We start from the raw sequence: 26318 nt of genomic DNA, 5'->3' as shown, positions 1-26318 counted from the left end.
CTTCAAAGTTTCTTTCTGGATGGAAGGAACAGAGCTTTGTGGTGCTCAGTCACAGGCTGGAGTGGAAGCGCAGCGCTGCCAGTCAGCTGGCATTGAGAGGGATGGGGAGACTGCCGGGGCACATGGAATGAGAACAGGGTGGTGACACCACTGGAGGGCATCTGTTGCTCTGGGATGGATCCTGTGCACCTACACTGCGAGAACTCTGCTCACAAATGCAGTCAGAGCAACATTGCAACACCTGCTGCTGTGATTTATTTTCTTTGAGTGTATTCTTCTTGACTGTCTGCTGTCTGTGAACTGGTACCTGGTGTAGGAGGCACCCGTGTGAGGCTTCAAGAATCATAGAATGGCCTGGGTTGCAAAGGACCACAGTCCTCATCCGGTTCCAACCCCCTGCTGTGTGCAGGGTCACCAGCCAGCAGCCCAGGCTGCCCAGAGCCACATCCAGCCTTGATGGGGGCATCCACATCCGCTGTGGTTGACAAGCTGTGGGCTGCGAGGAAATAGAGAATAGCTGCGGTGAGCAAAGTAGGTTTTTGTCGCGGTGTCCTTCCAGCAGCCGTCGGTCGGTCTGCGGTGGGATGGTTTGCGGTGGGGCTCCGTGCAGCGCTGTTTGACCCGAATTGGGGGAGATGCGCCCGGAGCGCTGTGTGACGGAGCTGAAAGGGACGCTGCAGGCGCAGCCCTGCTAGAGAAGAGCGCGATCCCCGGGCTGGGAACGTTCCTGCAGCTTCCTCGGGGAGTCGTGCGGTGAGGAGCCGCCGGGACGCGGGCGGCTTGGGGAGGGAGCGGGCGGGGCTGTGACCCCTGGGCCCAGGTTACGCGGGGGCGGGGCATCGCGGCGCCATGGCAACGGGCAACGACGAGCGCGGCGCCGATTGGCCGACATCCGGAAGTCCCGCCCCAAAGGTCTGAGTGACGTTTCCGCAGCCAATCGGCGCCGCGCTCGGGGCAGCCCGTTGCCATGGCGCCCCGTCGTCCCGCGGCGCGTGGAGGCGGCGGCCGCCGCGCCGGTGGGTTCCCGGGCTCCGCGGGCGGGCGCCGGCGGCGCGCCGCGCGTCGTTCACGGCGGGTATCGCGTATCGCTTCCCTGCAGGCGGAGCCGCCGGTACCGGCGGAGGACGTACGGCGCTGGCTGCGGGCGGAGGGCGCGGATCCCGGCGACCCGGCGGAGGAGCAGCTGGACCTGGCCTGGCGGCTGCTGCGGCGCGCCGAGGCGCGGCTGGGGGACGCGGAGCGGCGGCGGGCCGAGGAGCTGAGAGAAGTAAGGGGTGAAACTGCAGAGCTCTGCCCCGAGGGAGCCGGCGGGGAGAGGAGAGGCTGGGATTGCGGGGCGGCCGGGGCCGCAAGGGGCTCACGGAGCTGCGTCCGCAGGTGGAGCGTTACGTGGGTCACGTCCGCGGGCTGAGCCGGGAGCGGGATGCGGCCGTCGCGGAGTGCGAGCGGGACAACGAGCGGCTCGGGATGGAGCTGGCGCGGCTGCGGCTGCAGCAAGGTAATCCAACGCAGAGGTGCGGGCGGCTTTCCTGCGGGGCTTTGTGAGACCGGTGGTGTTTGGGCGTAGGGGAATTTGATGAGGTTCAAGAAGAGCGAGCGTAAAGTTCAGCAGATACGGAGGAATAAGTGCGTGTACAGCTCCTGACCTGCACTGACATGGCTGGGGAGGAGCTCTGCTGAGAAGGACCTGGGTGTCCTGGTGGCCACAGGCTGATCGTGAGCCAGCAGGGCGTTCTTGAGCTGATGGGACCCGGGATGCATTGCACAGAACGTAGCCTGCAGAACGAGGGAGGTTCTCCTCCCCTCTGCTCTGCCCTGGGGAGGCCATGCAGGGCTGCCCAGTTCAAGGCAGGCAGGGAACTGCTGGGGAGAGCCCAGGAGGGCTACAGAGAGACTGGGGCCTGGAGCTTCTCCTGTGTGAGGAAAGGCTGAGAGCCCTGGGGCTGTTCAGAGGATCTCATCAATGTTTGTAAATATCACAGGGCAGGTGTCTAACGAATGGTGCCAGGCTCTTTTCACTAGTGTGCAGGTCATCTGGTCCAACCCCTTGCAATGAGCCGGGGCATCCACAGCTCATTGTGGATGGTGCTCAGAGCCCCTCCAGTCCCTCTCCAGGGATGGGGCACCATCACCTCTCTGTGCATCCCCAGCCCTGAGCTAACTGACAGCAAACTCCTCTGGTAGCCAAGTGCTGAGCTGTGTTCCTGCTAGAGGTGGTGAAGCAGCTTTGCCATTGGATTTGGTTTAGAGGAGGCCCATAGATTTGAAGACAACTTTGTAGGACACTGTTGTATGTGCATTGGCAATTCAAACTCTGTGTTTTGTGTTTAGTTTAGTGCCATCATTTTGTTTGGAATATAGTCTCTTCCTTTAAATAATTTGCTTTTCTCTCAAACATAGGGTCACTTCATTCTTGACTTAGTCCCATCTTTTGTGCGCTGAGCGCTGCTCAGAGCATGTTCTTGCCATTAGCTCTTTCTTTTGTGCTGTGCCTTATCCTGGGTCTGTGGTGCAGGTAAGGGTGAGAAGCACAGCTGGAACAGTTTCTTTGTTACATGCACTTCATTTTGGGCAAAGAATAGGAGCTTGGGGAAGTTAATTGCTGTTTTGAGAATTGGTTCTGTGCAGCCTGCAGATCTTAGGGAACATGTAAAGTCACACTGACAGACAAGACGGGTGAGTTTAAGCCCAGTCTGAACATCTCACTCCTCTGTGGCCCCTTTGGTTTCCTGGAGCCACTTGCTACTGCAGCCACTTGCACAGGGGTTTGTAATGATGGAGTGACTTCTTGCAAGCATCGCTGTGGTAGAAAACTTTACTGATTTTTTTTTTTTTTTAATTATTTTTTTTCCCTTCATTTTCCCCACCAGGTGGCAGGCAGGAGATGGAAATGTCCCCAAAGCTTTGTTGGAATTTATTTCTCCTTGGTGGCTCTGCTCTTTTCCACTTTTTGTGTTTTTTAAGGATTCTCATGGCCGTTGGGCAATGATTAACACTCAGATGAAAACTGAGTTCCGTGCCCATTGGCTTGCTATTTGAGAGCAGGTTGCTCTCAGCCTGCCATCCATGAGGGCTTTCTCTGGTTGTACAGCGCTTTTATGCGCTGGGGGGCAGTTGGAGGACTGGAGCTTTGCTGTCCCATGCGTGGGAACAGCTTTGAATTGGAGGCTGTGGAATACCTCAGTAGCTGTGTCCTGGATCCTTGAATGTTTGTGGCTGCATGTCAGCCTTTCCTCTGAAAGCTCAGCCTTAGGAGTGGGTGTTCATGTTCTCATTTGTCAGTGCTCGCTCCAGCTGGACGTCTGTGGCTCTGGACAGGATGTGCCCCAGCTGCTTGTTGTTCATGCAGGTCATTTCTTGGGCTGTATTTTTTTTTCTACCACTTTTATTTTTCCCTCCTGGTCCCTCCCCAATTATTCTTCCTCCTTTACAAAGAACACTGCCCATCTCTGTGCCTCTGCTGCCCATTGTGTGGCTGCAGGATTTGGTGCTGCATCACTGCTGGCTCTGTTCCCTGGGCCTCTGCTTCTTGCTGGAGTGTGTGCAAACCAGCCCAGATGATTCCTCCCAAGTCCTGTGGGCAGGCAGAGGGTCTGGACCTAGAGGCTGGCTGTCCTCCAGGTCTCACTGTGCCTCTTGTTTTGTTTTGTTTTTCTTTAGAAGGCACAAGATGATACTGCAGATCAGGCTTTATCAAAACAGGGCTGGAGAAGGGGTCTTGTGAAAAGGAAGACCCCCAGCCCACTGGGATTGTTAAGCAGAAATGTGAGTAAGGCGAGTCCAAAGGGCTGGGCCTGGAGGATCACTGTAGCCATGCCTGGTTTTATGTTGAGCTATTGATGCAGCTTTACCTCATTTGGTACCTCTGCCCAGATTGAAATTTTTCCTGTCCTCGAGGCAGCTCATAATCCATTTCTGATGGTTCTCATCTCGTGTGCCTCCGTGTTTTTGGAGGGCAGATCGATAACTCATGCACTGAATTACCAAAGCTTTTATGAAAAACAAATGTACCAGCAGTAAAACGCAATGCAGTTGGAGCCTACAGTGATTTAAGAACGAAACAAAAAAGAATAGTTGTAGCCTGTTTGTTGTAATAGCTGTACTGCTCACATGTAGGCAGCATGGATGAGTTCCTGTTGTGGGTGTGATAGCTGTGAATTGCTTGTCCTGTGTGACAGGGAGGGAAACCTTGTGAAAGCATATACAAAGCTTGTTTCCAAAGAAGTGGTTGTGCAGTGGGTACTTGCTTGTGGGAACTCATCAGTGCGCTGCTGTGACATTGATCATAGAGGATGTTTGCTGTCCTCGAGCGTGGGTATGTTGGAGAAGGGTTTGTGAGATGCTGTGAGAAATCAGGAGGATTTACAAGCAGCAGTCTGTGCTGTATACAGCAGGCTGCCCTCATCTTCTCAAATCTTTCTTCAGCCTATGCAAAATGTCTAGATCTTCTTGCCACAGGCTAAGTCATGTGGTGTCGTTTTTGCAGATTGGGTGGAAGGCAAATTGGTGCCCCATCCCTGGAGGCATTCAAGGCCAGGCTGGATGTGGCTCTGGGCAGCCTGGTCTGGTGGTTGGTGACCCTGCCTGTGGCAGGGGGGTTGAAACCAGATGGTCACTGTGGTCCTTTTCAACCCAGGCCATCTATGATTCAGATACCTTCAAGCAAGACTACCAGCCAAGAAGCAGCTGTGGGAGGTCAGAGCTGTCAGTCCCTTTGACCTGCTGTCCTATTGCGGGCTGTACTCAGAGCAGCTTTCAGAGGAGCTGTAACCCTGGCTGGGAGCACAGGTGGGATTTGGCAAAGCCAAGGCAGGAATCTGTAAGGCAGGTTGGTGTTAGGTGGGCTTTTTGATTCAGTACGAACTGTGGGCTCTTCCTAATGCATATGGAGCAAAGGGGGAGTTAGTTTTTCAATTGCAAAATGCAATATTTTGTGGTTTGCTTCAAAGTGGGAAGCAGCAAACGAGCTGTATTTGACCTCTTTGTGGAACAAGCTGTAATTCATAACCACAGGGAGGGCGAAGGGGAAACCGCAGGGTGTTTTCCATTCATAGGACTGAACAGAGCTGGCTGCAAAATGCAGAGTGGAAACATGGCATTGATCTGAGCCGTAGGGTGCGATTGCGTTGGGTCCCCTGTTAAACCCAGAGAGAGGCAGTGTGGAGCAGACGTGTCCAGAGCAGTATAACTATCCTAAGAGTACTAGAAATGCTTGTTTCACTTCCAGTGCTTAGTTTTTTAAGCAGCACAACAGTGTGAAGATCCCTTCTTCCTCCATACAAACCCACAACTCCCCTTGATTTCCATCCGAGGGCATGTGTCAACTTTTATCGTCTAGTTTGGGCTAGAAATTGGGAGAGGTGGTTGTTTTCTTCATATTCATCACATTACTGGAGCAAAAGTGATTGTGAGGCTGATGAGAAAGGAGCAGTGAAGTCAACTATGGCCCTACACACCACAGTACTTAGCCATAACCAAGCACCAGCTTCTCTTGGGAATGCCATCACTTTCCATTTGCTTTGAAAGCCATTGAAGTCTTTCCCAGTGCAGTCTTCCTAGCTGGAACTTTGGGAGAAATGGTGAAGAGCTGTCAGTTTGATTCTAAAAGGGATTTTTACACCTTTAATCCTACAGGAGAGGCCTTGGAGGTCTGTTACTAGAAGAAGTCTGTGGGATTACAGCTGGTTTTGGATGAATGTGCGTGGGGGAAAAAGTGCTGCTCAGATCCACCTCCTCACTGCACACTGAACGATATGGCATTTTGTCTGCTCTTTCAAAGAAAATGTTTGTCATCGCCTGCCCCTCTGTTTTGTTTATCTCGAGGCCTTTCTAATCTGTTGTTTAGTTCCCACTGAACTGTGTTAGGAGTTAAGAGGCTCAAGGATGATGAGGTTGGTGAAGCTGAGCTGCTGGGTAGAGGGAAATGGCCTGAATAACTCGCCCCTCTTAAAGGTGAGAAAACTCAGATGCAGACAGTCCTATTGCTTGCTTGACAGGCAGGGTGGTGGCTATGAGCAGGAACACCAGGACAGTGGGATTCGGGCGGGAGCAAGGGATCTGGAAAGCAGGTGGAGAGGCTAAAAGTTCAATGAGCCTTTGAAGGGTACGGGGAGAAACTGGGGCTGTTGTGAAGGGGAGTAGTTGGTGAAGCTGGGATGAGATCTGCAAGAGATCGGTCGGGCTTCCTTTCTTCCTTTGCTCACAGAAGCCTTGCCTTGCAGAAGCCCAGCTGAAGGAGATTCGGGAGATGCTGGAACAGGAGGGCTTGTCCGAAATAGCTCACAGTAATGCCAGTGAACAGATTGCTTATTTACTGGTGGAAAGAACGGCGCTGCTGGAGAAACTGCAGGTCGCAGATCAGAAATTGAACTCGCACAGCTGTGTAGACAGGCTGTGTGCTGCACAGCTTCAGGTAAGCCCTGCTTCAGCTGCTGAGGAAAGCATGCTGGGGAAGAGGATGTCTTTGTGATCATTTCTTTTTAAGTAAAATTCTGCAAATTCTCAGTGCTCATATTGACTTTTTTTTTTTTAGTAGGTTTTCACACTTGTGTTTTTCTGTTTGATTTGCTCTCACATCTTACACAGGGTTAATAAGCAGGGCTATCTTATTTCTAGTTAGAGTTCCTGTCTTGCTGTTGTGGGGTTGGTTGTCACTGCTGGTACAAAAGCACCTTCAGATGTAAGCATCTTCCTCAGAAGCAAAGAAACCAGCAAAGGAGAGCTCCCTGAGGTGCTGCCTCCCACTCCCTAATAGAAAATGTCTCTCTGCAAATCCTGCATGATCTGCCTGTGACTTTCTTGATACAAACAGTTGCAGAAAATTGTCTGTTTTTCTAGTGAAGCATTGTAATAAAACTTAACTTGGTTAGGAGGAAGCAGAGCTGTAACTTCCCAGTGAAATGCCAGTTAACCACACCTGCCCCTGGGCATTTATACACAGATTCACTCTTCCTTCAGTATGATGGCTGAGTAAGAGAAGTAGAGCCAGGTCAGCTGAAAAATGCAGATGCTTGTAAGTCTTATGTTGAATCCAGACCATCCTGCATGGAGCTCATGCTTCTGAAGGTGCAGCTGATGCTCACCCCTGTTAGATGTAAGTGCAGGTTCCATCCATCACTTTAAAGAGCAAGCAGGCAAGGAGCACGACTGCAAGCAGGGGTGAGAGCTAGAACAGGAATTCTGCATTGATGTCCATGCTTGTAAGATAGAAGCTGTTGATTAAGCACTCTGCTCCTTTTGGTAGCATCACACTTGTTCTACACAATCATGAGTCACCATGGTGTTTCAAGGCAATAGAGCAATTAACCTTTTACTGGAACATGTAATCTTTCTAATCCTCAAAGGAGCTGCTTCATGCTTGTTCACTCTTATGCTGGAAGCCCAAAAAGTCTGGGTGTAAATGTGCATTTTCGTGTAGCTGCCTCTGATGCATATGAAGTATTTTCACAGGGATGTGGGATATCTCTGGTTGAAACCTGTTCTTTATAAGGTATGATTATAGCACCCTGCTAATCAAGGCATGTTAAAACTGAAAATGCAATGTGCTGGTGTCCAGGGATATATGGCAAGATGTTTTCTTGTGCTGATTTTTAAAAATTTCTTTCTGTACAAGGATGAATTTGCTCACATTCATCAGGAGTTGGAAGATGAACTCCAGCAACAGTGTGAATCCATGCAGCAGACTGAAGATACAGTAAATGAGGTAATACACTGCCATATTCGATTGCTTGATGGCATGGCACGTAGGTGAGATTTCAAGCAGTGGGTCTGCTCTTCAGCACACTGTGAGGTTACTTAGAGATTTGTGCTGGTGAGGTGTGAGTGAGTTTGGAAACACAGCCAGTGCAATCATGTCAGGTTGGTGCTACTTAATGAACTGGATTGTTTCAAGGGGGGAAAAGCAGAGCTCTGTAGGAAACAGCCATAGCACACCGTTTGATGTCTGCATTTTGGCATATTCCCCTTGCAGCATGCTTCTATAAGCTCACCTGATTTCTGTTTGTGTGGCCACTAATGTTGCAGCGGGTCAGGAGGAGCCTGGAGGGGCCATCTGTGGTCACTGAGAGTCATCTCATTTCCATTGCAGCACTAGCTTGTGTGTTTCAGCCCTACAGGGAAGAGCTGGAGAGGGAGCGGGCATCACGTGTGAGAGTAGAACAAGACCTGGATGAGGCCACGCAGAGGCTGCTGATGGCTCACAAAGAGATCCAGAGGCTGACAGATGAGCTGGCTGCACAGGGAAAGGAGCAGAGCAGAGAAGGTAAGAGCTCCTATTGTGGCTGCGTGCCACTCCTTGTTACTAGCTGGCATTTAGCCCAGCCCTGTTTACTGCAAGTCTTGCACTTCTTTGATAGGATAGTAGGAGAAAGGCTGTCCTGCTGGTAATGTGAAAAAATCTGTCAGATTTTTGCCCTGGTACTGAGGAGATCTGAATGCGTCCAGTAAATGAAGTCAGGATGAAACCCTGTTTTCTGGATACAATACCTAAAGCCAGATGCTTCACTGCTGCATCCTGCAGGAGCCCCCCCTGGCAAAACACGGCCCTTAAATGCTTTTTCTCTGGGCTACTCCAGTTGTCCCCAGCTCTGTGATAGGGAATGCCAGCGGTGAGCAGCGTTTGCAGCAATTAGCTTGCTCAAGGGGACTGCTAGCACCTGGGCAGTGTTGCTGTGCAAATCATAGATCATGATTCTAACCTTGCAGCTTTCACAATGTTCGGATGTGTCCCTAATCTTCCTAGCCAGCCTCCAAAGCCATCGTTACAGCTTTGTAATCACAGGCACTGAAACGAGTGCTGTGCAGTTATCTGCTCTGTGTATCGACTGATACACGTGCATCTGTGGGCACAGTGCCTGTGCTGTGTTGCAGCCTCCAAACGGCACTGCTTCCCCAGATTTTGGACAGGATGCAGCGTGACTCCTCTCAGTGGATCTCCCTAAGTATCAAATGAATCTAAGGCTTTCCAAACTGTGAGTAAGGATTTGATGTTTGCTACGTCTGTGTGGTTTATTGTGCTGCGTTAGAGTGCAAGATGAGTGAGTTCTGGTGCTGTCTGTCCTGCATGCCTTCTCTTCCCTAAGAGCTGCAGAGCCACGAATAAATAGATTCTTTGAATAGAAACAAAATCTCTGATCTTCAGTAAGACTCCACTGGAGCGGCGTATTTTGGTTCAACCTGCAGCTGCCTGTTGTGTTAATGGGAAAATACAAGATTGCTCCTGGGCACTTTGTAGCCCCATTATTGAGTCTGTAGTGACGGAGATCAGAGATTTTAAGTCATGTGCAGTAGTTTAGCTGCCTACCCCTTGGCTGACTCTTTCTTACAATTTTGTATTTAACAGAGAAGTGCATCAAAAATGCAGTTGAGTTTTGTGTTCAGAAACGTGTAACCAGAGCAAAACTGTCTTTCCTGTTCTTATAGGAGCTGCCCCGTGGTCAGTGCTGCAAGATTCTGGGAGCCAGGGAGAAGGCATGGATGAATGGAGGCAGGGTGGTAAGTCACCCAATTCACAAACAGAGGAGATCCAGAATCATATTAAGGCTTTCCTTAGCAATAAAACAGGCTTTTTGGCCAAATGAAGGCTTTGATAGAAGGTTTTTCTTCTTTTTATTTTTTTTCATTTCAAATTACAGAAAGTGAAAATTCAATTGCACAGTCCTTGCTTGGAAGTGGAATTTGAGGTTATGGTTAGTTTTTTGTTGTTGTTTTTTGCTGGATTGGAATAAAGACGGTGGGTATAGTTTTAGTTTTGCCTGAGGAAAAGCCAAGATTAAGTTGAAAAGGGAAAAATCTTTGTTTGTTCCTTTAAGGAAAACTGGCTAACCACTGGTTATACTTAGAAGTAGCAGAGCAGTGTGCATGCACTTGGTAAACCCATTGCTATCAGTGTGCTCCCAATACAGACATATTCTCCTATTTCTTGCAGGTGAAATACTGTTCTGTGTTAATTCATCTGATGGTTACACGTGCTTATTGATTCAGGCTTATATGGCCATAAGTTTTGCTCTGCTCATCAGTTCTAAATATCAATACATGAATACTGTGGTTCTCTTTCTGCTCATAGCAAATAGTGAATGTTATGCTGCAAGTTTTCACTCGTAAGGAAGCTTCTTCCAAACTGTTTTACTCTGAAGTACGTTTTGTGGACAGACACCAGATCTGTCCATGCTGCTGATTCTGGCTGTAACTCGAAATAGAACATAGCTCGTGTGTGGTGGATGGTTGGGGGATTTGAACTCGAGACCGCTGTGCTCCTGCACTAAACATGGCACAGCTTGGTAGTGCTGGTGTCAAACCTGGGTCTCCAGAATCATAAGCCTCTTTCTGAGTGAGAGAACTGTGCTCCCACGTGCATCTGCCTGCACTCTGCTGTCACGCACTGTGCGTAAGGGCAACGCAGTTTCAGAAATTCATGTGATAGCTCTGCTCTGAGCTTGGCGGGGGCGAGGGGCTGAGGCAGTGTTAGAGCTGGTGACCGGTCCGTGTGCTGTGTCCAGACAGGACAGAGCTGCAGAAGGCCATGGAGCACAACAGCAGGCTGGACAAGGAAATTCTGGCACTGCGTGCACGGGTCCAAACACTCGACTTGGAAAGAAAAACATTCCTTGATCTGGTGAGTGCCCATCCTGTCTTGGTTTGTTCTCTGGGTCAGCAGGTTGCTGACAGCTGGCATTCCTGGGCTGATTGCTGATGTTCAGCTGGATTCCTTTCCCTGCTCTGCCTCTGTTTCCCCTCTCTTTGCCGTGAGTCTTTCCAGAACTGCAGTTCTGATGTCACGTGGCTCATAAACATCCTAAGTCAGAGTCATTGCTCTTAGCTAAATGCTTCACGTAATGAGATCAGAATTCTCTGAATGCAGCAATCTTTCTCAACAGGATATTTCCTTAGTGAGATGGCCAATGGGGAGTGAATATAACATCTAATTTGGCACAAGTTTTGCCTCTGTCCTTAACTCTCAAATTCTCTGTTAGTTATTCAGCAGCCTACAGCTGGTTCTCTGGAGTTTTAATTACTTATGTCATCCCACATCTTGCTGTTCTCCTGGATTAAAGCTAGTAGTTTAAAATAATGTAAGTATCATTGAGAATACTGTGCCCATCTCTTTCAGCCAGTCTCAAGGACTTTCTTGAATGAGATTTATTAACATTTGAGGACTTCAAACTTTTAGTATGCAGTTCTGCTCCTTGCATTCAAAACATGCTGACTCTTAGTGTTATGCTGCCATCTAAAACTTGGATTTACAGATTGGATTATATACACATAAGTATATAGATACTAGAGATGCATCTAAGATTTGAGATTGACTTCTCAACGCAAAAAAGAAACATAGCCAGACAGATCACTTCCAGCCAAACATGTTGTCAAGCTAACATTTAAGAATCTTTATTTCTTAGGAAGATGAGGTTTATTGTTGATGTAATAGAATCTAATCTGTAAAAGCTGTGAGCATACTTTGTTATGAGCCATGGGAGCTGTGTGTCCTGAAGTCATTTTTCTGTCTGAGAGCAGCATGGGCAGTGGCTGAGCTGCATGCTGACCTCCTATTGCTTTCACCTCTCTGGTCTGAGGCCGCCTGGCAGTACCAGCCATGTGATCTCAGCCAATCCCTCAAGCTGAGCAATTAATATTAATAAATCTTCAGTTTATCAGCTTGAGGATGATCTTAATCCCATAAGACAGAAAGATGAACATCCACCAAAAGTACAAGCATTTTTATTTTGAAGGTTGAACAGCTGAAAGAGGAGATCAGTGAGTATCAGAAGGGTGAGAAACGAGGATTCCCCCTGCCCACACCAGGCAAGACTGAAGAAGCTGCAGCTTGCTCACTGCAGGTATTTTCAAGTGCCTTCTGTTTGCCATCACTGGAAGCAAATTGTCTCTGTGTGTGTGTAGATGTGTAGAACACATCTGTTGGTGTAAGCTAATGCCCACTGCTGCCTTTGTAATCGTTTCAGGTCTGGGGGTTTTACTCTTGTGCCTGGTGGATTATCTTAATGCAGGCAGACGTAGCTCGTGTCCCATTCATTTGTTAGAGACTTGGGCAGCTTTAAAATCACATCATGCCAAGATATTTCAGTCTTAATTGCATGCTAACTTCTCATTGTCTCTTGATACACAGGGCACAAAGGATGAAGGGAGAGCTGAAGGGGATTGTATTACAGGCAAAGCTGGCTCAGGTCAAGAAGACAGATGTCAGGGTAGTGAAACTCTTCATAAAAGGTTTGCGATGTAGAAATCCTTAATACGTTGTGTTTTTGTATGGCTTGTTTTGCATTCTGGTTGCTGCTACTCTGTCCTACAGAGTGCGTTTAAGAGTGGGGTTCATTAGAGTATCCTTTGGTACCAGCTTTGTTTCTTTGCTCTTGAATTAGAAAGTCTGGAGATAATGCAGTCCTGAGTGGATGTGCATCAAGAATGCAGGCTGTTTTCTGGCACTTTCTCCTGTTTTTTGCTTTCCTAAAAGAGTAGATGTCGGGTTTTTGTGGCTCCCTGCAGGCAGAAGTGTTGTTTTTGAGATTGTTTTGCTGCTGGGAGGATTTTCTCTGGTTTTGATTGCTGTGCAGGGGATGTACCAAGACACTTGGCTTTCACACTTAAATACGTTAACTGGGATTTTTAAGGGACGACAAAGCTTCATTCTCAGGTGGCCTGCTCAGGATGTGCTGCTGCTAAGCCTCTTCTAAGGGCTTCAAGAAGGAAAGGATTGTCTGATCCCATCCCACATAGCAGTTCCAGTGGTGATGTTTGTTGTTGTTGTCCAGGTGTCGAGAGGTGATTGAAAACATCGAGGGCAGGAATTCACAGCTCCTTCACAAGCTGCACAAACTTGAGCAGGAGCACGAGGATTTGGTAGAGCGCAATGAAGAGCTGGAATCAATTCTGGGAGAGACACAGATCCAAACAAAGCAGGACAAGGAGCAGTTTGAGAGTGAGGTGGAGGGACTTCACCGGAAAGTAAGTAAGGAATGGGAGAAATGCTGTTTGGTTTTGTTTAATTCTAGCTGCTTGTCTCTCTGCATACGGATTGGTAAAATAAAATGCTGCTGGACCTAAAGCTGCATGCTGCTTTGTTTAGTTTGACAAGAAACACTACTTGCAAAGTCTGTCAGTCATACGATATTGACACTTGCTTGGAGGTATGCATACCCCTAAGGAAGTACAGCAGCACCGTCTTTTCCAACTTCTCCCTTCTTGGCACTTGAACAAACACTGTTAGCAAGCTAATTTGCTGTCCTGCACCCACAAGATCAAGCAACATTCCTTTCACAAACAGCCCTTCTGTATGTGTGGGCTGTGCAGCCTTCAGTTTCTTGTCTGAGCTGAAGCAAAGCCTTTACAATTCAAACTTGAATTGTGTGATGTTTTCTCTGAAGGTATTTCCTTTGAGCCTCTTGTATCTTGGAAGCATTTATTTCCTCTGAGAGGCTGTCCCAGATAGTGTCAGTACTCCTGCCAGACTTCCGTGTCAGGCTCCTTGAGGAGCTGCGTTTCCAACTTGGGTGGAAGTTGCTGCTGCCCTCAGTTCCTGCTGAAGAGCAAATTTGAGGCAGCCAGGAGATCTTTGGGGGCTCAGAAGAGGCAAGAGGTTTTTCTGATAGAAGGTCATGATGGAAGGCCTGGCTTTGGCTTCAATTCCCATTCCCTCTCCAGACCTGCCTAGCAGAAGAAATTGGTTACTGTGGGGCACTGGTGCCACCTGGTCTGAAGAAAGATCACTAATTAAGCATGCTGGTGATGAAAAGTTGCACTTACTTCTTGAGCACAGCATTATGGACACCTGCCAGTTGCAAACACTGAAGCACTTGGGAGTATGGGGGCCAGGATCTGTGTTGTCTGGAGACAATAGTTTCCTTTCTGAAACTATTGGATTTGAGAGGACAGTGAGGTTTTCCTCATCATCCCTTCTCTCATCCTGCAGCATCTGCTGTTGAATAGAGCAGAGATGGCTGGACACATCTTTCTGAAAAGCTCTAGTAAAGCTGATGTGTTTGGAGAGGCTCTGCTTCACTTTGATCAAGAGATGATCTCACTGGTGCCTTCCTAACGTGTCCTGCTTGGTTTTTTGGGCACCCTCAAATGAGGGCAATATGGGTCTTTTCCTGTTAGCAGGACAAGGCTGTTCAAAGGATCCTTTGACTTGAGAAGGTTAAGAAAGTCTTTATTTCCACTTATTTGCATGTGACAAAAGTCTGGGAGTCTTTAGGACACCACTGATCTGAAGCACCATGGTGGTTATGTCATTTACCAGAGCTGTGGCAATGTTAGAGACTTCCTTGCAAGACCTGCTGAGTCATCTCCATTGTCATCTTGAATGTGGATTAAATGATGGGTGAAGCTTCTCAGTCTGAGGCTGCCGTTGTTGGAGTGGTCCTTAGACCTGATGTGATGAGGGCTCCATCCTTCTGGAGGTGGCTTTGTGAGGAGCACTGCTCCATGGCGTTTGTGGAGCACTGCTTAGCAGGGCATACAGTCCACCTCAACTGGGCAGCTGAAAGCTCTAAGGACAGGTCTTCTCCTCTAATCTCTAGCCAGAGAGCAGAGGAAGCCAGAAAACGTTTTTGCTTCTAGGTGGGTAGGGAACAGAAAAGCTTTACTCCCAAAACAGGCCGTCAGGGACTTTCAATTCCCTTTGGTTGGCAGAAGGCCTTGCTGCTTGGCCAAGAGTTCCTCCCTTGGGCTGAGCAGCCCTATCCCCTCTGACTGAGGCCAGGAGATGTTCTCTGGAGTTTCCAAGCAGCCAAGGAGATGCAAGGCTGCAAATGGCAGTGGAGGAGAGGTCTGCAGGATGAAGAGGAAGGCTAAGCCTTGGCTAGATCCACTGTCTGTACAAACGGAGTGCAGCAGAGCTGCGTTATTCATCTCTCAGGCTTTTGGGTGCCTTGGCTGTAGTGAGAGAAGAGCTGCACAAAGGCGAGTGCGTTGGAGCCTGGAGAAAGCAGCACCCCTGGGTGTTTGCCAGGCTGCACCGTGTGAAAAGGACTTGGGAATCTTTTCTGCTTTGGCACACCTACCAAAGTCCTGGCTGTATAGGTAGCTGACACAGAACGGGGACGCGGGGATACAATGTGAGTATTGTTCTGCCGTTAGAATGGGACTTACCTGCCCAGCTTAAATACTGAAAAGTTAATGGCTTGGAGGAAAAGTAAGCTAAATAATGGAGATTTATGGTGTATCAGCTTTGGGGGCAAAGGCTGGCGGGAGGCTGAGGAGAGCAGGTTTGCTTTGTTCCCGAGATCCCTTCCACAGCTCCAACATCCTGTTAGAGCTGCAGGCTGTCATCTGCTCATGGAAGGGGTTTCTATGTGAGCCATGAGTGTTTCACCCCACTGGGTTGCTGTTAACTCCTGGCTTGGTAAAATTAAAAAACAGGCTTGCTCAGCCTTTGAAACAGCAGGATGAAAGGTCTGCTGAAGCCAGCCTGCCTTGGCAGCAGTCCATATCCACCCCTACTCCTCGCTTCCAAATGTGGGATTTGTTCAGAAGTTGCTAAGTTCACTGCCTTTTGTAAGGGCTGGTTTGGCTTTAACCTGTGATTTGTGTACGTTAAGATCACGAGTTTAGAGACGGAATTGCTTGAAGTGCAGAAGAACAAAACAGAGATGAGTGGGGAAGAGCAGGCATCTGATGGAGCACAGGAGATGCAAGAGGTAAGGGGTTTTCTTTAGGAAATGTGTCATTTTATTTGGAAATGTATTAAATGAGCATGTCATGTGAATGCTCTTTATCAGTTTCTTCTGAGAATTTGTACCCTGTCAGCTCAGCTCATGCCAGGCAGATAGCTGCTTTCCCCCAAAGACATGCAACAGCCAGAACTATATCCACAGTAGCTCGTTACTGTGAGTGTTCTGTTAGGAGATTTTCTTGCCTTCAGTGCTACAAGCTGAGGAGCATGCTGGCTTCCTTATGAGGGGTGAAAGGTTTACACCTGTAGAGGAGCATCAAGACCTGAAGTTCTGTAACTTGCCAGCTAGACAGCTCCCCCAGCTTTTGTGGGGAAGTCAAAGCTTGTAGTATATGGGAAATCAACTTGCCTAGGTATCCTGCATCAGGTGAATGCTCCAGAAATATTCAGCCAACTCGAGGCATAATCCTGCTGGCAGCTTTTAGGAAACATTCTTTTCAGCCTCATCTTTCTAGAAAGTGGAATTTCTGCAGTTTGTTTCTATTTTGCTAGAATGAGTGGTGCTGTGAAAGTGACTCATGATCTCATTTGTTCCAGATGCTGCAAAGCTGTCAGGAGACGATAGAAAAGTTGGGAAGTCAGCTGGGAGAGCGTAGGGAATGGAGAAAACAACTTGCATCTGAACTTGAGCTGTTAAGAGAAGATCTGAAGGCTGAGAAGAAGGTACTGAGCAGCCAGATGTGTACCAGCTACAGGTTTGCACTGCACTCCCAGGAAGAATGCTGTGAACATTCCAGTTTGGGAAGTGGGTGGGAAGAGCTGGAAGCTCTTCCAGAAGGATCTGCATGTAGTTCCTGAAGTGGGACTCCCTGCAGGGGAGGGATGCCTTTCTGACTCCGTAAAACATCCATGGTTGCCCTTCAGTGGTGTTGCTTGAATTCTCCTGACCCTTTGCTCCAGTCCAGTGGGTTTCAAAGCTTTTTTTGGCAGCTAGTTTTAAATCCAGCTACTTTAAGGGGACTGTCTCTAACTCCAAAGTGCTGCTCCTATTGCTGAGTGCTTCAGGGTACATTTCACTGGAGGCTGACTGGGGAGCTCAGCAGGTTAGGTGCTGAAAACCAGGTTGAAAACTAAGAGCTGCAGATCTGCAGCCTGGGTCAGACAGAAGATAGGACCTCAGGGAAGCTGGCGAGGAGTAGCGGTGGTTGCATCTATTACAAAGATATTCTTGCCTCCCTGGGTGACCTTAAACCAGCTGTGAGTCATAATCACTTTGTTAAACATAAATAGAAACCAGTGGAGGTTTGAACTGTTGGTGGAACTGCACATAACCGCAGCCTTGCTGGAGGAATGGTGTCACCTAGAGGGCAGCTCTTTCCTAGTGCTGTTAGAAGCTCACCTTACTGACCAGGCCTTGCTGAGAAGTAGGTTAGAAAGTGGTCACTCTGTATGCCAACGTATGAAAGGAGTTGTCGGGTTTGGACATGATGGGAAGAGCAGGAGGAGCCACTCTAACCTCTGCATCCCAATAGTTCCATCCACTCATCATCTGGGGACCTCGTGATGAAAGTCATTTGTCCTTGAAAGTTTGTTTGTGGTTCTGCTTAAGCTGCAGAGGAAACTATTTCTCTGTCGAAGGGATGATGAAGTGAAATCCAATGGCCTGTGTTAGGCTGGCAGGTAGTAAGTGTTTCTCATGTATTTGGTAGGACCCTTGAACTTCACAAATGCATTAAATTCTCTCTTTTTAGAGCAGCTATAGTGGGAGAAATCACTTTCCAGCAGGGTGCTGGGGAGTGAGCTCTGCATGAATTCCTGGGCTGTCCTGATTAATACACGTCTGGATGTCAAGACTTGAAGTTGTTCAGTGTTTTGCCAGATGCCCAAAACACAGCAAATTGGGCAGCACTCTTGTTCTTATGGGTTTTAATAATGACCGTGTAAGAAATGTTCCAAGAACTGATGCTCTACAAAGAGCACTTTCATTTATTAGAACTTCTTTTTTTCCCTTGGTTTTAAGGTATTTCTGGATGTTGCAGAGGAGAAAGCACTTTCTCTGAGCTTATAATTAGGGATATATTATATTACTAACTCCTTTCTTCAACAGGGCTTGCCTAACACAAAACCAGAGCTTAAAAGCCAGAGTGTCCAAAGAACTTCAGCAAGCGGAGATTTCATTAATGCTTCCCCCGAGAGGCTACAAAAAGATAATGCTCTACTAGAAACAGAGGTGAGAAGTGTAAAGGAATCACCATCGTTCTAGTGTCTGATGCAGGTATAAGCTCCATGTTTGCCTTGCTCAATAGAAATAAATGCATCTGTGTGTGGAATCAAAATATTGGTGCTAGCATACACTCAGGAAGCATTTGCTTTGGATCTGGTCTCACCAGTGCTTAGCAGATACACCAGACTAGGCAGATGCTTGTTCCAATCCAGTTGAGAGTTCTGTGTCCCTGTGTGTTCCTTATCCCTTCTTTTCTTGCCCCTTCTGCTTCCTGTGCATGGTTGTTCTGTGTCCTGGGCTTTGGGTCTGTCAGTGCCAGGTGTTAAGGCAAACGTGACATTGGAAGTGGAAGGCAGCTATCCTCAGCAAGCTGGTTTGAGTTGATTTGGATGGAGGAATACATGCCTTGTACTTCTGCTGTTTTTCTGCAAGCTGCTTTGTAAGCTACAGTTTTGTAAAGAAATATGGCACGTGATGTAATGCACTGAGAAATAGAGATAGCCAGCAGGAGGGTGGGATCAGATAAAGCAATGGGATTTGGTGCTAGCTGACACACAGCTGCCTCCCATGCAGATTTGTTTGTGTGTCTTCATGGGAGAAGAGCTGCAGAACGGCGAGGCCAAAGAAAATGAGTGGTGGTGTTTTCTGACCTTGCAGGTCTCTGAGCTTGTCCGAGAAAATGAGCAGGTTAACAAACTTCAGCAGCAACGGGAAGATGTGAGTATGGATGGAAGGGCGTATGAAGAGCAGATGGCCAAAGTGGTGTTTTTGGAAGAACAGATCCGGAACCTGACAGATGAACAAGAACAGCTCTGGTAAACCCTCACAAGGGCTGTGGTGCTTTCTGCCACTCACCTGTGCTGGCTGATGATGCAGTCTTTTGAAAACTTCATGCCCTGTTTCTTTTGGGAGGAATGGACACAGCTGTTTGTGTCTTTTCTAAGATAGCGGGTAATCAGCTCTCTGTAGAGAGTTTTGGTCAATAAGCACCTCCCTCAGCACATTCAGGATAAGATGTAAGTTAGCTCATGGGGACACAGGTTGGATCAGGATAAGTCAGACGGATGGTTTGGGGGGGTGTGAGCCCTGACTTCCATACAGCAGGTGATGGTGTAAGTGTTCCTGGGGTGCTTGTGAGTCCAGCTCATACAGACCCACACAAGTGCTTCTTTACCCAGTTGTGTTAACCTAGTAATGAATGACTGGGAACTCACCCTTTGGATCCACACCTCTTGTGGATCGGTGTCTGTGGGAGCCTGACCCTTATCCAGAATTGATTGACCCAGGATTAAATCTCCTTTGAAGCCTCCAGAGGGCCTTGTGTATTGCCCAGAGCACAGCACAAGGTTCTCATAGCCCTCAGAGACTGATTTCCCTCAGATATATATAGTTACCACTTTCCTGTACTATTTCTTTTTCGAGTTCTGAATTACTTGAAAGCAACAAGAAGAGGGAGGAGCTAGAAAAGCAGCTGAAGGAGAGCAATGAAGAAAAACAGTTGCTGCTGGAAGAAATTGCCCAGCTAAAGCAAGATATCGTGACTACCAGGGAGCAGCGTGACAACACATTTGAGGAGGCTTTGAGGATGAATCAAAGCACAGTCCATAGAGACAACAGGTTTCTTACGTCACAGAGCTCTGCAGGCAGTTTAGATGGGAGCATCAAACAGGTATGGGCAGCTTTGCCATCTGCACTTGACTTTTTTTTGCTAATTTAGTGGCAAAATTGGAGTGGAAGCCAGTGCCTGAAGGGCTGCAGGACTGACAGACAGTGAGTCTGAGAGACCGATTTCCTTGGGTATGCAGCTTGGGAATGTGCAGTGTCATCATGTCCCTCTGTCATGTTTTCAGACATAAGGGGAAGAAGAGATTTTGAAGATAAGATAAGCGAGGATTACATGCAGGGGTTTGGAAGAGATTTGAGGACAAGAGGGCCTGCAGGCAGGAGTGAAAGCAGAAAAGAGAATCAGAGCTGCAGTGATACCAAGACACGTCCCATCTGTACAGTCAGAGAGGTTGTGACAGCAGAGAAAAGCATGTGGTTTGCCAAAGCAGGTTAGAAGATGTAGGGAGGGTGCTGAAAGAAATCCTCATAGGAGCAGATGGGGAAACAAATCCATAAGTGATGAGAGCCCTGAAAAGGGGTTCCCAGCCAGCTGGGCATCAACATGGGGAGGTACCTTTGATCTTCAGTAGATTTCATTTGTTCCCGAGAGCAGAGGGTGAAGAGAGAGAATGCAGATCAACAGGTGGCTGAAATTGATGCTGGGAAGAAGGATTTTGATAAAGCAGATGTGGGAAGAGCTTTTAGTTTGTGTACAGTGCTCTTGCAAGGCTGAAGAGCTTGCTTAATTTCTGAAAGCTCCTGTAAATCTGTTTGCCTGTAACAGAAGTGGGGGACCACCCCGTGGAGTGCAGGCTGCTGTGGCAGTGTGTCTGTCCCTGTACTGCTGCCAGCACTCACTTTATGGATCTGGGTGTCACCTGCACTTAGAGACCGTCACAGAACTGTGGATGCTGTCAAAAATCACTCGGGGTCTGAGTTGTTTTGCTTTTGTTTGCCAGGTTAGTTTTAACAGGGATTTGTTTCCTGATCCTTGTTCCTGCAGAGCCTGTCTGAAGAGAGATTCCAACAGCAGGAGGAAAGGCTGCAGCAGCTGCGGCACGACCTGCGTCGGGTGCAGAACCTGTGCAGCTCAGCTGAGAGGGAGCTGAGATACGAAAGGGAGAAAAACATTGACTTACAAAAACAAAATCTCTTGCTTCAGCAGGAATGCACCAAGGTAGGAAGAAGCGGGGAGAGGAAAGCGTTGTGTTATTTCACAAGCTCTGGGAGGTCTGAAGTGCTGATTTCAACACACTGGATCTGGTTTACGTTCTTGTCTGGGCTGCTGAATGTTGGGGTCTGTTAATGTCTTGCTCTCACCCCAGTTTTCCCCAGGACATGATTTGGCCAAACAGTGTTTCTCTCATGCATGCACTGCCTCCAAACAAAGCATGGTGTACTTGCTTGCTGTATTTAGCTTTTGTTCTTGTTCAGTAGCTGGTAATCCTGTTGCCCAGATTCTATATACTGAAGTGCAAACTTGATTTCTTTTTCTTTTGAAACTCAGGTCAAAGCTGAACTGAAGCAAGCCCGGACAAAACTCTTGGACACGACTGAAACGTGCTCCTCTCTGTCAGCAGAGTGGGAGAAGAGCCAGCAGAAGGTCAAAGAACTTGAACAAGAGCTCTTGAAGTGCTCACAGGCTGAGAAATTGCAGAGCAGTCTGCAAGAGAAACTTGTGCAGGAGAAATCCAAAGTGTACGAAGCACAAAAACAGGTAACTCATCAAGGTGGACTAATTTAACATCAGCGATGATTTTAGCAGTTACATGTGGCCGTAGTTCAGAAGAAGATGCATTAGCAGCTCATGAATCAACTTCCTGAAGTGCATTTCACTAGGGTGAGATTGCATGAGAGGCTGACTCTGTATTTTAGAAGACAGGTCGGTCATTAATGGGAGTATAATTAAGGCAATAGAAGGCAAATTGGTTACCTTAACTCCTGTCTCTAAAGCTCAGTATTTCAGAGCATACTGCTGGGATGCTGGCAGGTGTAGGGAGCTTGGATTGTGCACTCAACTCTTGCTGCTGTTTGCAGCCTGGTGAGTTGCAAAAACTTTGATTTCTTTATGGCATTGATCCCTGCATTGATTGCTAGATTTGGTTTTGAAGTGTGCAGGATCACATTAAGTGTAAAAAAGATTGTTGCTAATTCATGCCATGATATCTGATTCAAAATCTGAGTCATTGGAAAGAATTTGCTTTTAGTGAGTGCCCTTTGACACAAAGACCTGCAGAAATGAGTACTTTGCATAGAAGTAAGCAAATCTTCCTTTCCCTTGACTCCTTTGATTCCAATACCAGCTTGTTAAATTTGAAAACTTTAATCTATATCCAATTTTAATCTGAGCTCTCAAAGATCCAGCAAAAGCTGAAAGATTCACAGCACCAACTCCTGCTGGCAGAAGCCCGTGTTTCTGACAAGAAACTCCTGGAGGAGGAGCTGAAGGAAGCTCGAGAAAATGAGGCTCGAGTGCAGCAAGAGCTCCGTGAGGAGCTGCTGAAAAGGTACACAGAGCTGGGGGAGACCCACAGCATTTCCTCTTTATGAAGCGTAAAAGATTGGCGGAGGTTTCGGCTGACTCAGAAGGAGCACCAGCCTTCCTGCCAGCCCAGTGATTTGATGCAGTGCTAATTTACCTCTAGGTGCCAGCATTGTTGGTCCAGCTGCGTCGCAGCACAGCTCTGTTCACGCAGGGTTTGATGTTCCCAGTCACAGCACTCACCTTTTGGCGTGGCGCTGGAACACGGGGACATCCAGAGCACTCTGATTTCTTTCTACCCCCCGAGTTGTCCGGGCTAGATGCAGCACACTGCGTTGTTTCTGGACCTCATGGTGGCACATGGTGAGGTGACCTCGGTGTCAGCGTCTCACTGTCACGCCAATGTGCTTTTAGGAAGCTCCTGGAGCAGCAGGTGGAGGAACTGCGGCAGCAGCTGCGGCATTCCCACGAGACAGAGGCATCGCTGGCCAAGATGCACGTGGAGCTGCAGGCCAAGACTCTGCATGCCTTGGAAGATGACAAGAAAGCTGACTCAGGCGAGGTGAGCTGCAGCACACGCATGTCCTCATCACCCATGGTGAGGCTGAGGAGCAGAGTGGATGGGAGTGGTGATGGAGAAGCTGTGGAGATCGGACTGAAAGGAGGCGGAGAGCCTCTGTGGCTGAAGGATGCGCAAAAATAGAGAAAATATTTGTTTTGCAGCACCTCCAGTGTCAAAAGGAGAGCCAGAAGCTTTCAGAGCAACTCTCACTGCTGAAGGAGGAAAACAAGGCTCTTTATGAGGAAGGAGTCCGTCTCCTCAACCAGAAGGATCTGTATGTCAGGTAGAGACTTAAGTGGGAAGGGATGTGAAGTCAAAAAAAAAAAAACAAAAACCCACAAAACCACCCAGGAGCTGCTCTTTATTTGCCTGATAGTGACACCGGATTTGACTGTTCTGCAGCCTTTCATGTCTCCCCTGTTTAGGACACATTAGCACTGAGAGATCTGTCTTAACCCAGGGAGGGCTAACCCAGAAGAGCTGGGGCTGGGATTTGTGAAGCTGGGAGTCAGTTTGGGGGATACTTTGGGTCCTTTCCCCAATCAGTTTCCACTTGGTTGATGCTTAATGCAGTCTTGCAAGAAAAAAATGAACAACCAAATGATCAGACATGACAGTGAAAGATGCAGTCTAGAAAATCAGTGCGCTCATTCTGCCTTCAGCTGTTTGGACAAACAGAGCTTGGTAGATGGCTGCAGCTCCTGGTTCAGGCTTTGAGATACTTTGGTAAATGCAGAACATCTTCTGCCTCATTTTTGGCTTAAAACACAAGAGTGTTTCACATCTTTGTGTTTGTGCCATCTCAGGAAATATAATGAAATGCACCTCCGCCACAAAGACAAGATCCGCAGAGCCAAAGCAACGTTTATCCAAGAGGTGAAACAAAGGGACAGCAGAATTAAGCAGCTTGAAAATGAGCTCAGTGAATCAAAACTCCAAGTGGAAAAGGTAAAAGAACTCATCGGGGGCTTTCCCCACAGGGAAGGCAGGGAAAGCTGAATGCAGAGTAGCTCTTCTCCTTACAAGGAGGAGATTGCCACAATAAGCTTTGCAGAGCACCTCCAGCAGAGGTGGACTTGCCTTGCAATGGTAGACGGGTCTTGAATAATTAGAGCTGATGGTGTGAGAGCCACTTCTTCTAGCAGACCTCCTTGAAAGGGACAAAGCAGCCCTGAGAAAGGCACTTTGGAGCCTGTGGTGTATTGGGAGAGACTGTGAGGTTTACAGAAGATAGAGAAGAGCAAAGCGTAACTTCTGGTTATTTCCTTCTGCAACGCTGCTCAGGGGAAGGCACTGATTGCACAGATCACTACTGAGAATGAGAAGTTACTCCAGGAAAGAAGACGGCTCCTCCAGAGGATAATTGACCAAGAGGAGACCCCTTGGAGCAACAGGTCTATGGTTGCTGCCCTGCAGAGCAGGTAGGCACCTAACGATGTCTTAGTGGGATGCCCCTGGGAGCCTGCCTCATCCTTGCATGTCTGCAACTATGCTTTCTATGAAGAAATCCTTAATTTTGCCTGGAGGAAAGCCCGAATTGTGCCTCGCTCGTTAGTGCTGGGACTGTTGATTGCTGTGGGATATGATTAGGCCCTCTGCCCAGCAAAACTCTTGGCATACAGCTGAAGTCCATGGAGGCAAAAGGATCTGAAGTTGAAAAAGGAAAGGTCCTTTAGGAAGCATAATGAGGCTGGAAAGGAAATAACCTGTGCCTTGTTTGTGCAACACACCCAGAATGAAGATCCTGGATGAGGAGAACATGCGGCTGCATGAGAGCAAACTCCATCTCTCTGGCCACATGCAGCCCTCGCAGCGCGCGCTGAGGAGCATCCACACTCCCAGCACAGAGGTGAGACCTTCTGGGCTGTCCTGATCCCAGCAGACAGGTGGTGGGAGCTGATGTCCTGCTGGGAGAATCAGTGTCTGTAGCTGCAGTTGAAGTGCCAGAGAAGGGCTGAACCAGTCCTGTCCTTTGGGTGGAAAGGAGATGCCAAGCATGCAGCAAACTGCAGTGGCTTGTTGGTGAGGAGGAACTTCTGGGGTAACTGGTATGGTGCTCAGATTATTATCTGGTCTTGCTTGTTAAGCAATGAGCTTAGGATGAGAAGTCCAAGGGTGATCAAAATATCCCTTTGAGGTACTGGTAAAGAGATCAGGAGCACAGGTAGCATTCTCTAACAAAAAAGCTTTCCCAAGCATGTTACCAGCAAAGGAGGACTAAAGAAAACAGTGGTCTGATGTTCGGTGAGGTTGGTCACCTCACAAATGGAGATGAAGCAGAGACATTTAATGCCTTCTTCACCTCTGAATTTAACACCAGTGATGGGCCCTGGGATCTCCAGAGCCCTGAGCTGAAGGACTGCAACCAGGGGGAATGAATGACGAACCCCAAGTTGACTTTGAACTTGTATGGGATTTGCTGCTAGAACTGAAACCAATTGGAAACAAGTGGTTACAAATGAAAAAGGGCACTTTCAGGACCTGTTTGTGCAGTCTGTTGTGTTTTCTTTCTTCCTGGTTGTTTGACCTGGGCTTTGGGGTTGGTTTGCTTTTAAGTTAAGATTCAGACTCAAAGGACAGATTTATGTTTAGTAGCACTGTAGAGCTGGGGAACCTGCACTGGAGGGGGGACACGTTCAGGTCCAAGGCTGTACATTGAAATTCAGGGTCTGACACCCACCTCCCCCTTTGAAAGTCTCTGTTTGTCGTTCCAGGACTTGAAGAGTGCCAACTTCTCTGAACGGCAGCTACAGAGTAAGGTGCCGGCGTCGTCTCCCCGTGCCAGGTATTGTGGGGTAAAATGAGAAGGAAGGGGATTTCTCCCTGCATGTGACAAGGCAGGAATTGAGCATTTGGGCTCAGCCGTAGCGCTGTGCTGCCTCACAGAGGTACACTGTGGTTGTGCAGGTGGCAGGAAATCAGATAATGCTTTAAGAATGACTTAAAGGCGGAAATGTGTTTTCAGTTTCCCACCACGAGAACCACCAGAGTCCCTCAGCAGCCTGAAGCCCGTGCACGACTCCAAGCCTGAAGGAGGAGCTGAGAGCCAGGATTCGTCCTTTTGCTTGTCCCCCTCTCAGCCTTCAGAGATTGGGTACCTGAATGTAGCCTCACCTGGAGACACCACAGCCTCCCAGCTGCAGGAGGAGAGTCAGAGCATCAGCTCTGAGAACTTCTAACCTGGGAAAGACATTTGTAAAGTACAGACTGGTAGGGCTGCCAGGATTTGGACTCCAGATGCCATGCAGTGTTAAGGATTGCAAGAGGGAGTGTTGCCAAATAACTTGATGATTTGTGTGGTAACTAAATTATTCAACAGCTTTTTTTCTTTTTTAAATTAACTTAGCCAACAATAAATGTGCGTGTCATCTCAGACCTAGCCAGAGGCTGGAATTTGCAGACAAACTCAGTACAATAGAAGAAGGGGGGTGGGGTGAGACACGTGTTTCCCTGAATCCAAATTCCCTGCAAACTTTGTAAATAAAACTTGGAGAGATTTTTCCTGTGCTTGGATGTGCATCCGGGTTTCTCCGTTCCCCTCTGTGCTCAGGTGCTGCTTTGGCATGCTCTGACCTCTCATTTCAGCTGTGTGCAAGCATAGGGAGGGGGACAGGAGGGGTCTGAGATTTGAAGGGAGAAAACTGTTTTACAGGGGGAGGAATGGAGGGCATCTGAGCACAGTATGGGGAGTGAGAAGGGCCACTGAGGGAATAGGAAGGAATTTGGCTGCAGATGGGAGTGGGGGGGAGCTCTGAGTGCAAGGAGGAGGGGAAAAGGAACCAGAAGGAGCAAGAAGGGAGATGGCTGAAGAAATGGAATTTGG

At 48.1% G+C, this 26318-nt stretch overlaps 1 protein-coding gene across 6 annotated transcripts; it reads left to right on the top strand.

Annotated features, from left to right (window-relative positions):
- The first annotated feature begins 138 nt into the window (after positions 1-138).
- On the top strand, positions 139-26002 carry CCDC30 (coiled-coil domain containing 30). 6 transcript variants are annotated; one of them, XM_085242122.1, is made up of 26 exons: positions 139-522; positions 1100-1267; positions 1378-1498; positions 6222-6412; positions 7613-7702; positions 8107-8260; positions 9421-9492; positions 10497-10612; positions 11724-11831; positions 12119-12219; positions 12762-12954; positions 15549-15647; positions 16220-16345; positions 17730-17852; positions 18504-18661; positions 19269-19515; positions 20455-20628; positions 20959-21168; positions 21801-21958; positions 22348-22495; positions 22657-22778; positions 23302-23443; positions 23780-23916; positions 24230-24344; positions 25210-25280; positions 25461-26002. In XM_085242122.1, exons 3-26 carry the CDS (start codon positions 1468-1470, stop codon positions 25672-25674), a joined length of 3300 nt encoding a protein of 1099 aa, XP_085098248.1. In that variant the 5' UTR covers positions 139-522; positions 1100-1267; positions 1378-1467; the 3' UTR covers positions 25675-26002. The 6 variants fall into 6 exon arrangements, with proteins under 6 accessions (XP_085098248.1, XP_085098249.1, XP_085098247.1 ...); XM_085242123.1 differs by having other exon boundaries at positions 139-531; positions 21810-21958; XM_085242121.1 differs by having other exon boundaries at positions 139-531.
- Positions 26003-26318: the final 316 nt, after the last annotated feature.

The sequence above is a fragment of the Meleagris gallopavo genome, chromosome 23 (assembly GCF_905368555.1).
Source record: "Meleagris gallopavo chromosome 23, MGAL_WU_HG_1.1, whole genome shotgun sequence".
NCBI lineage: Eukaryota > Metazoa > Chordata > Aves > Galliformes > Phasianidae > Meleagris > Meleagris gallopavo.
The sequence above is the reverse complement of the archived record's forward strand: the minus strand, read 5'-3'. Positions and strand labels throughout refer to the sequence as shown.

Bases quoted from the DNA above. Each gene is read 5' to 3' on its own strand.
- CCDC30 (XM_085242122.1), top strand. From the start codon at position 1,468: ATGGAGCTGGCGCGGCTGCGGCTGCAGCAAG. The intron at 18,662-19,268 runs GTAAACCCTCAC...TTCTTTTTCGAG, and splicing joins GATGAACAAGAACAGCTCTG to TTCTGAATTACTTGAAAGCA. The intron at 20,629-20,958 runs GTAGGAAGAAGC...TTTGAAACTCAG, and splicing joins TTCAGCAGGAATGCACCAAG to GTCAAAGCTGAACTGAAGCA.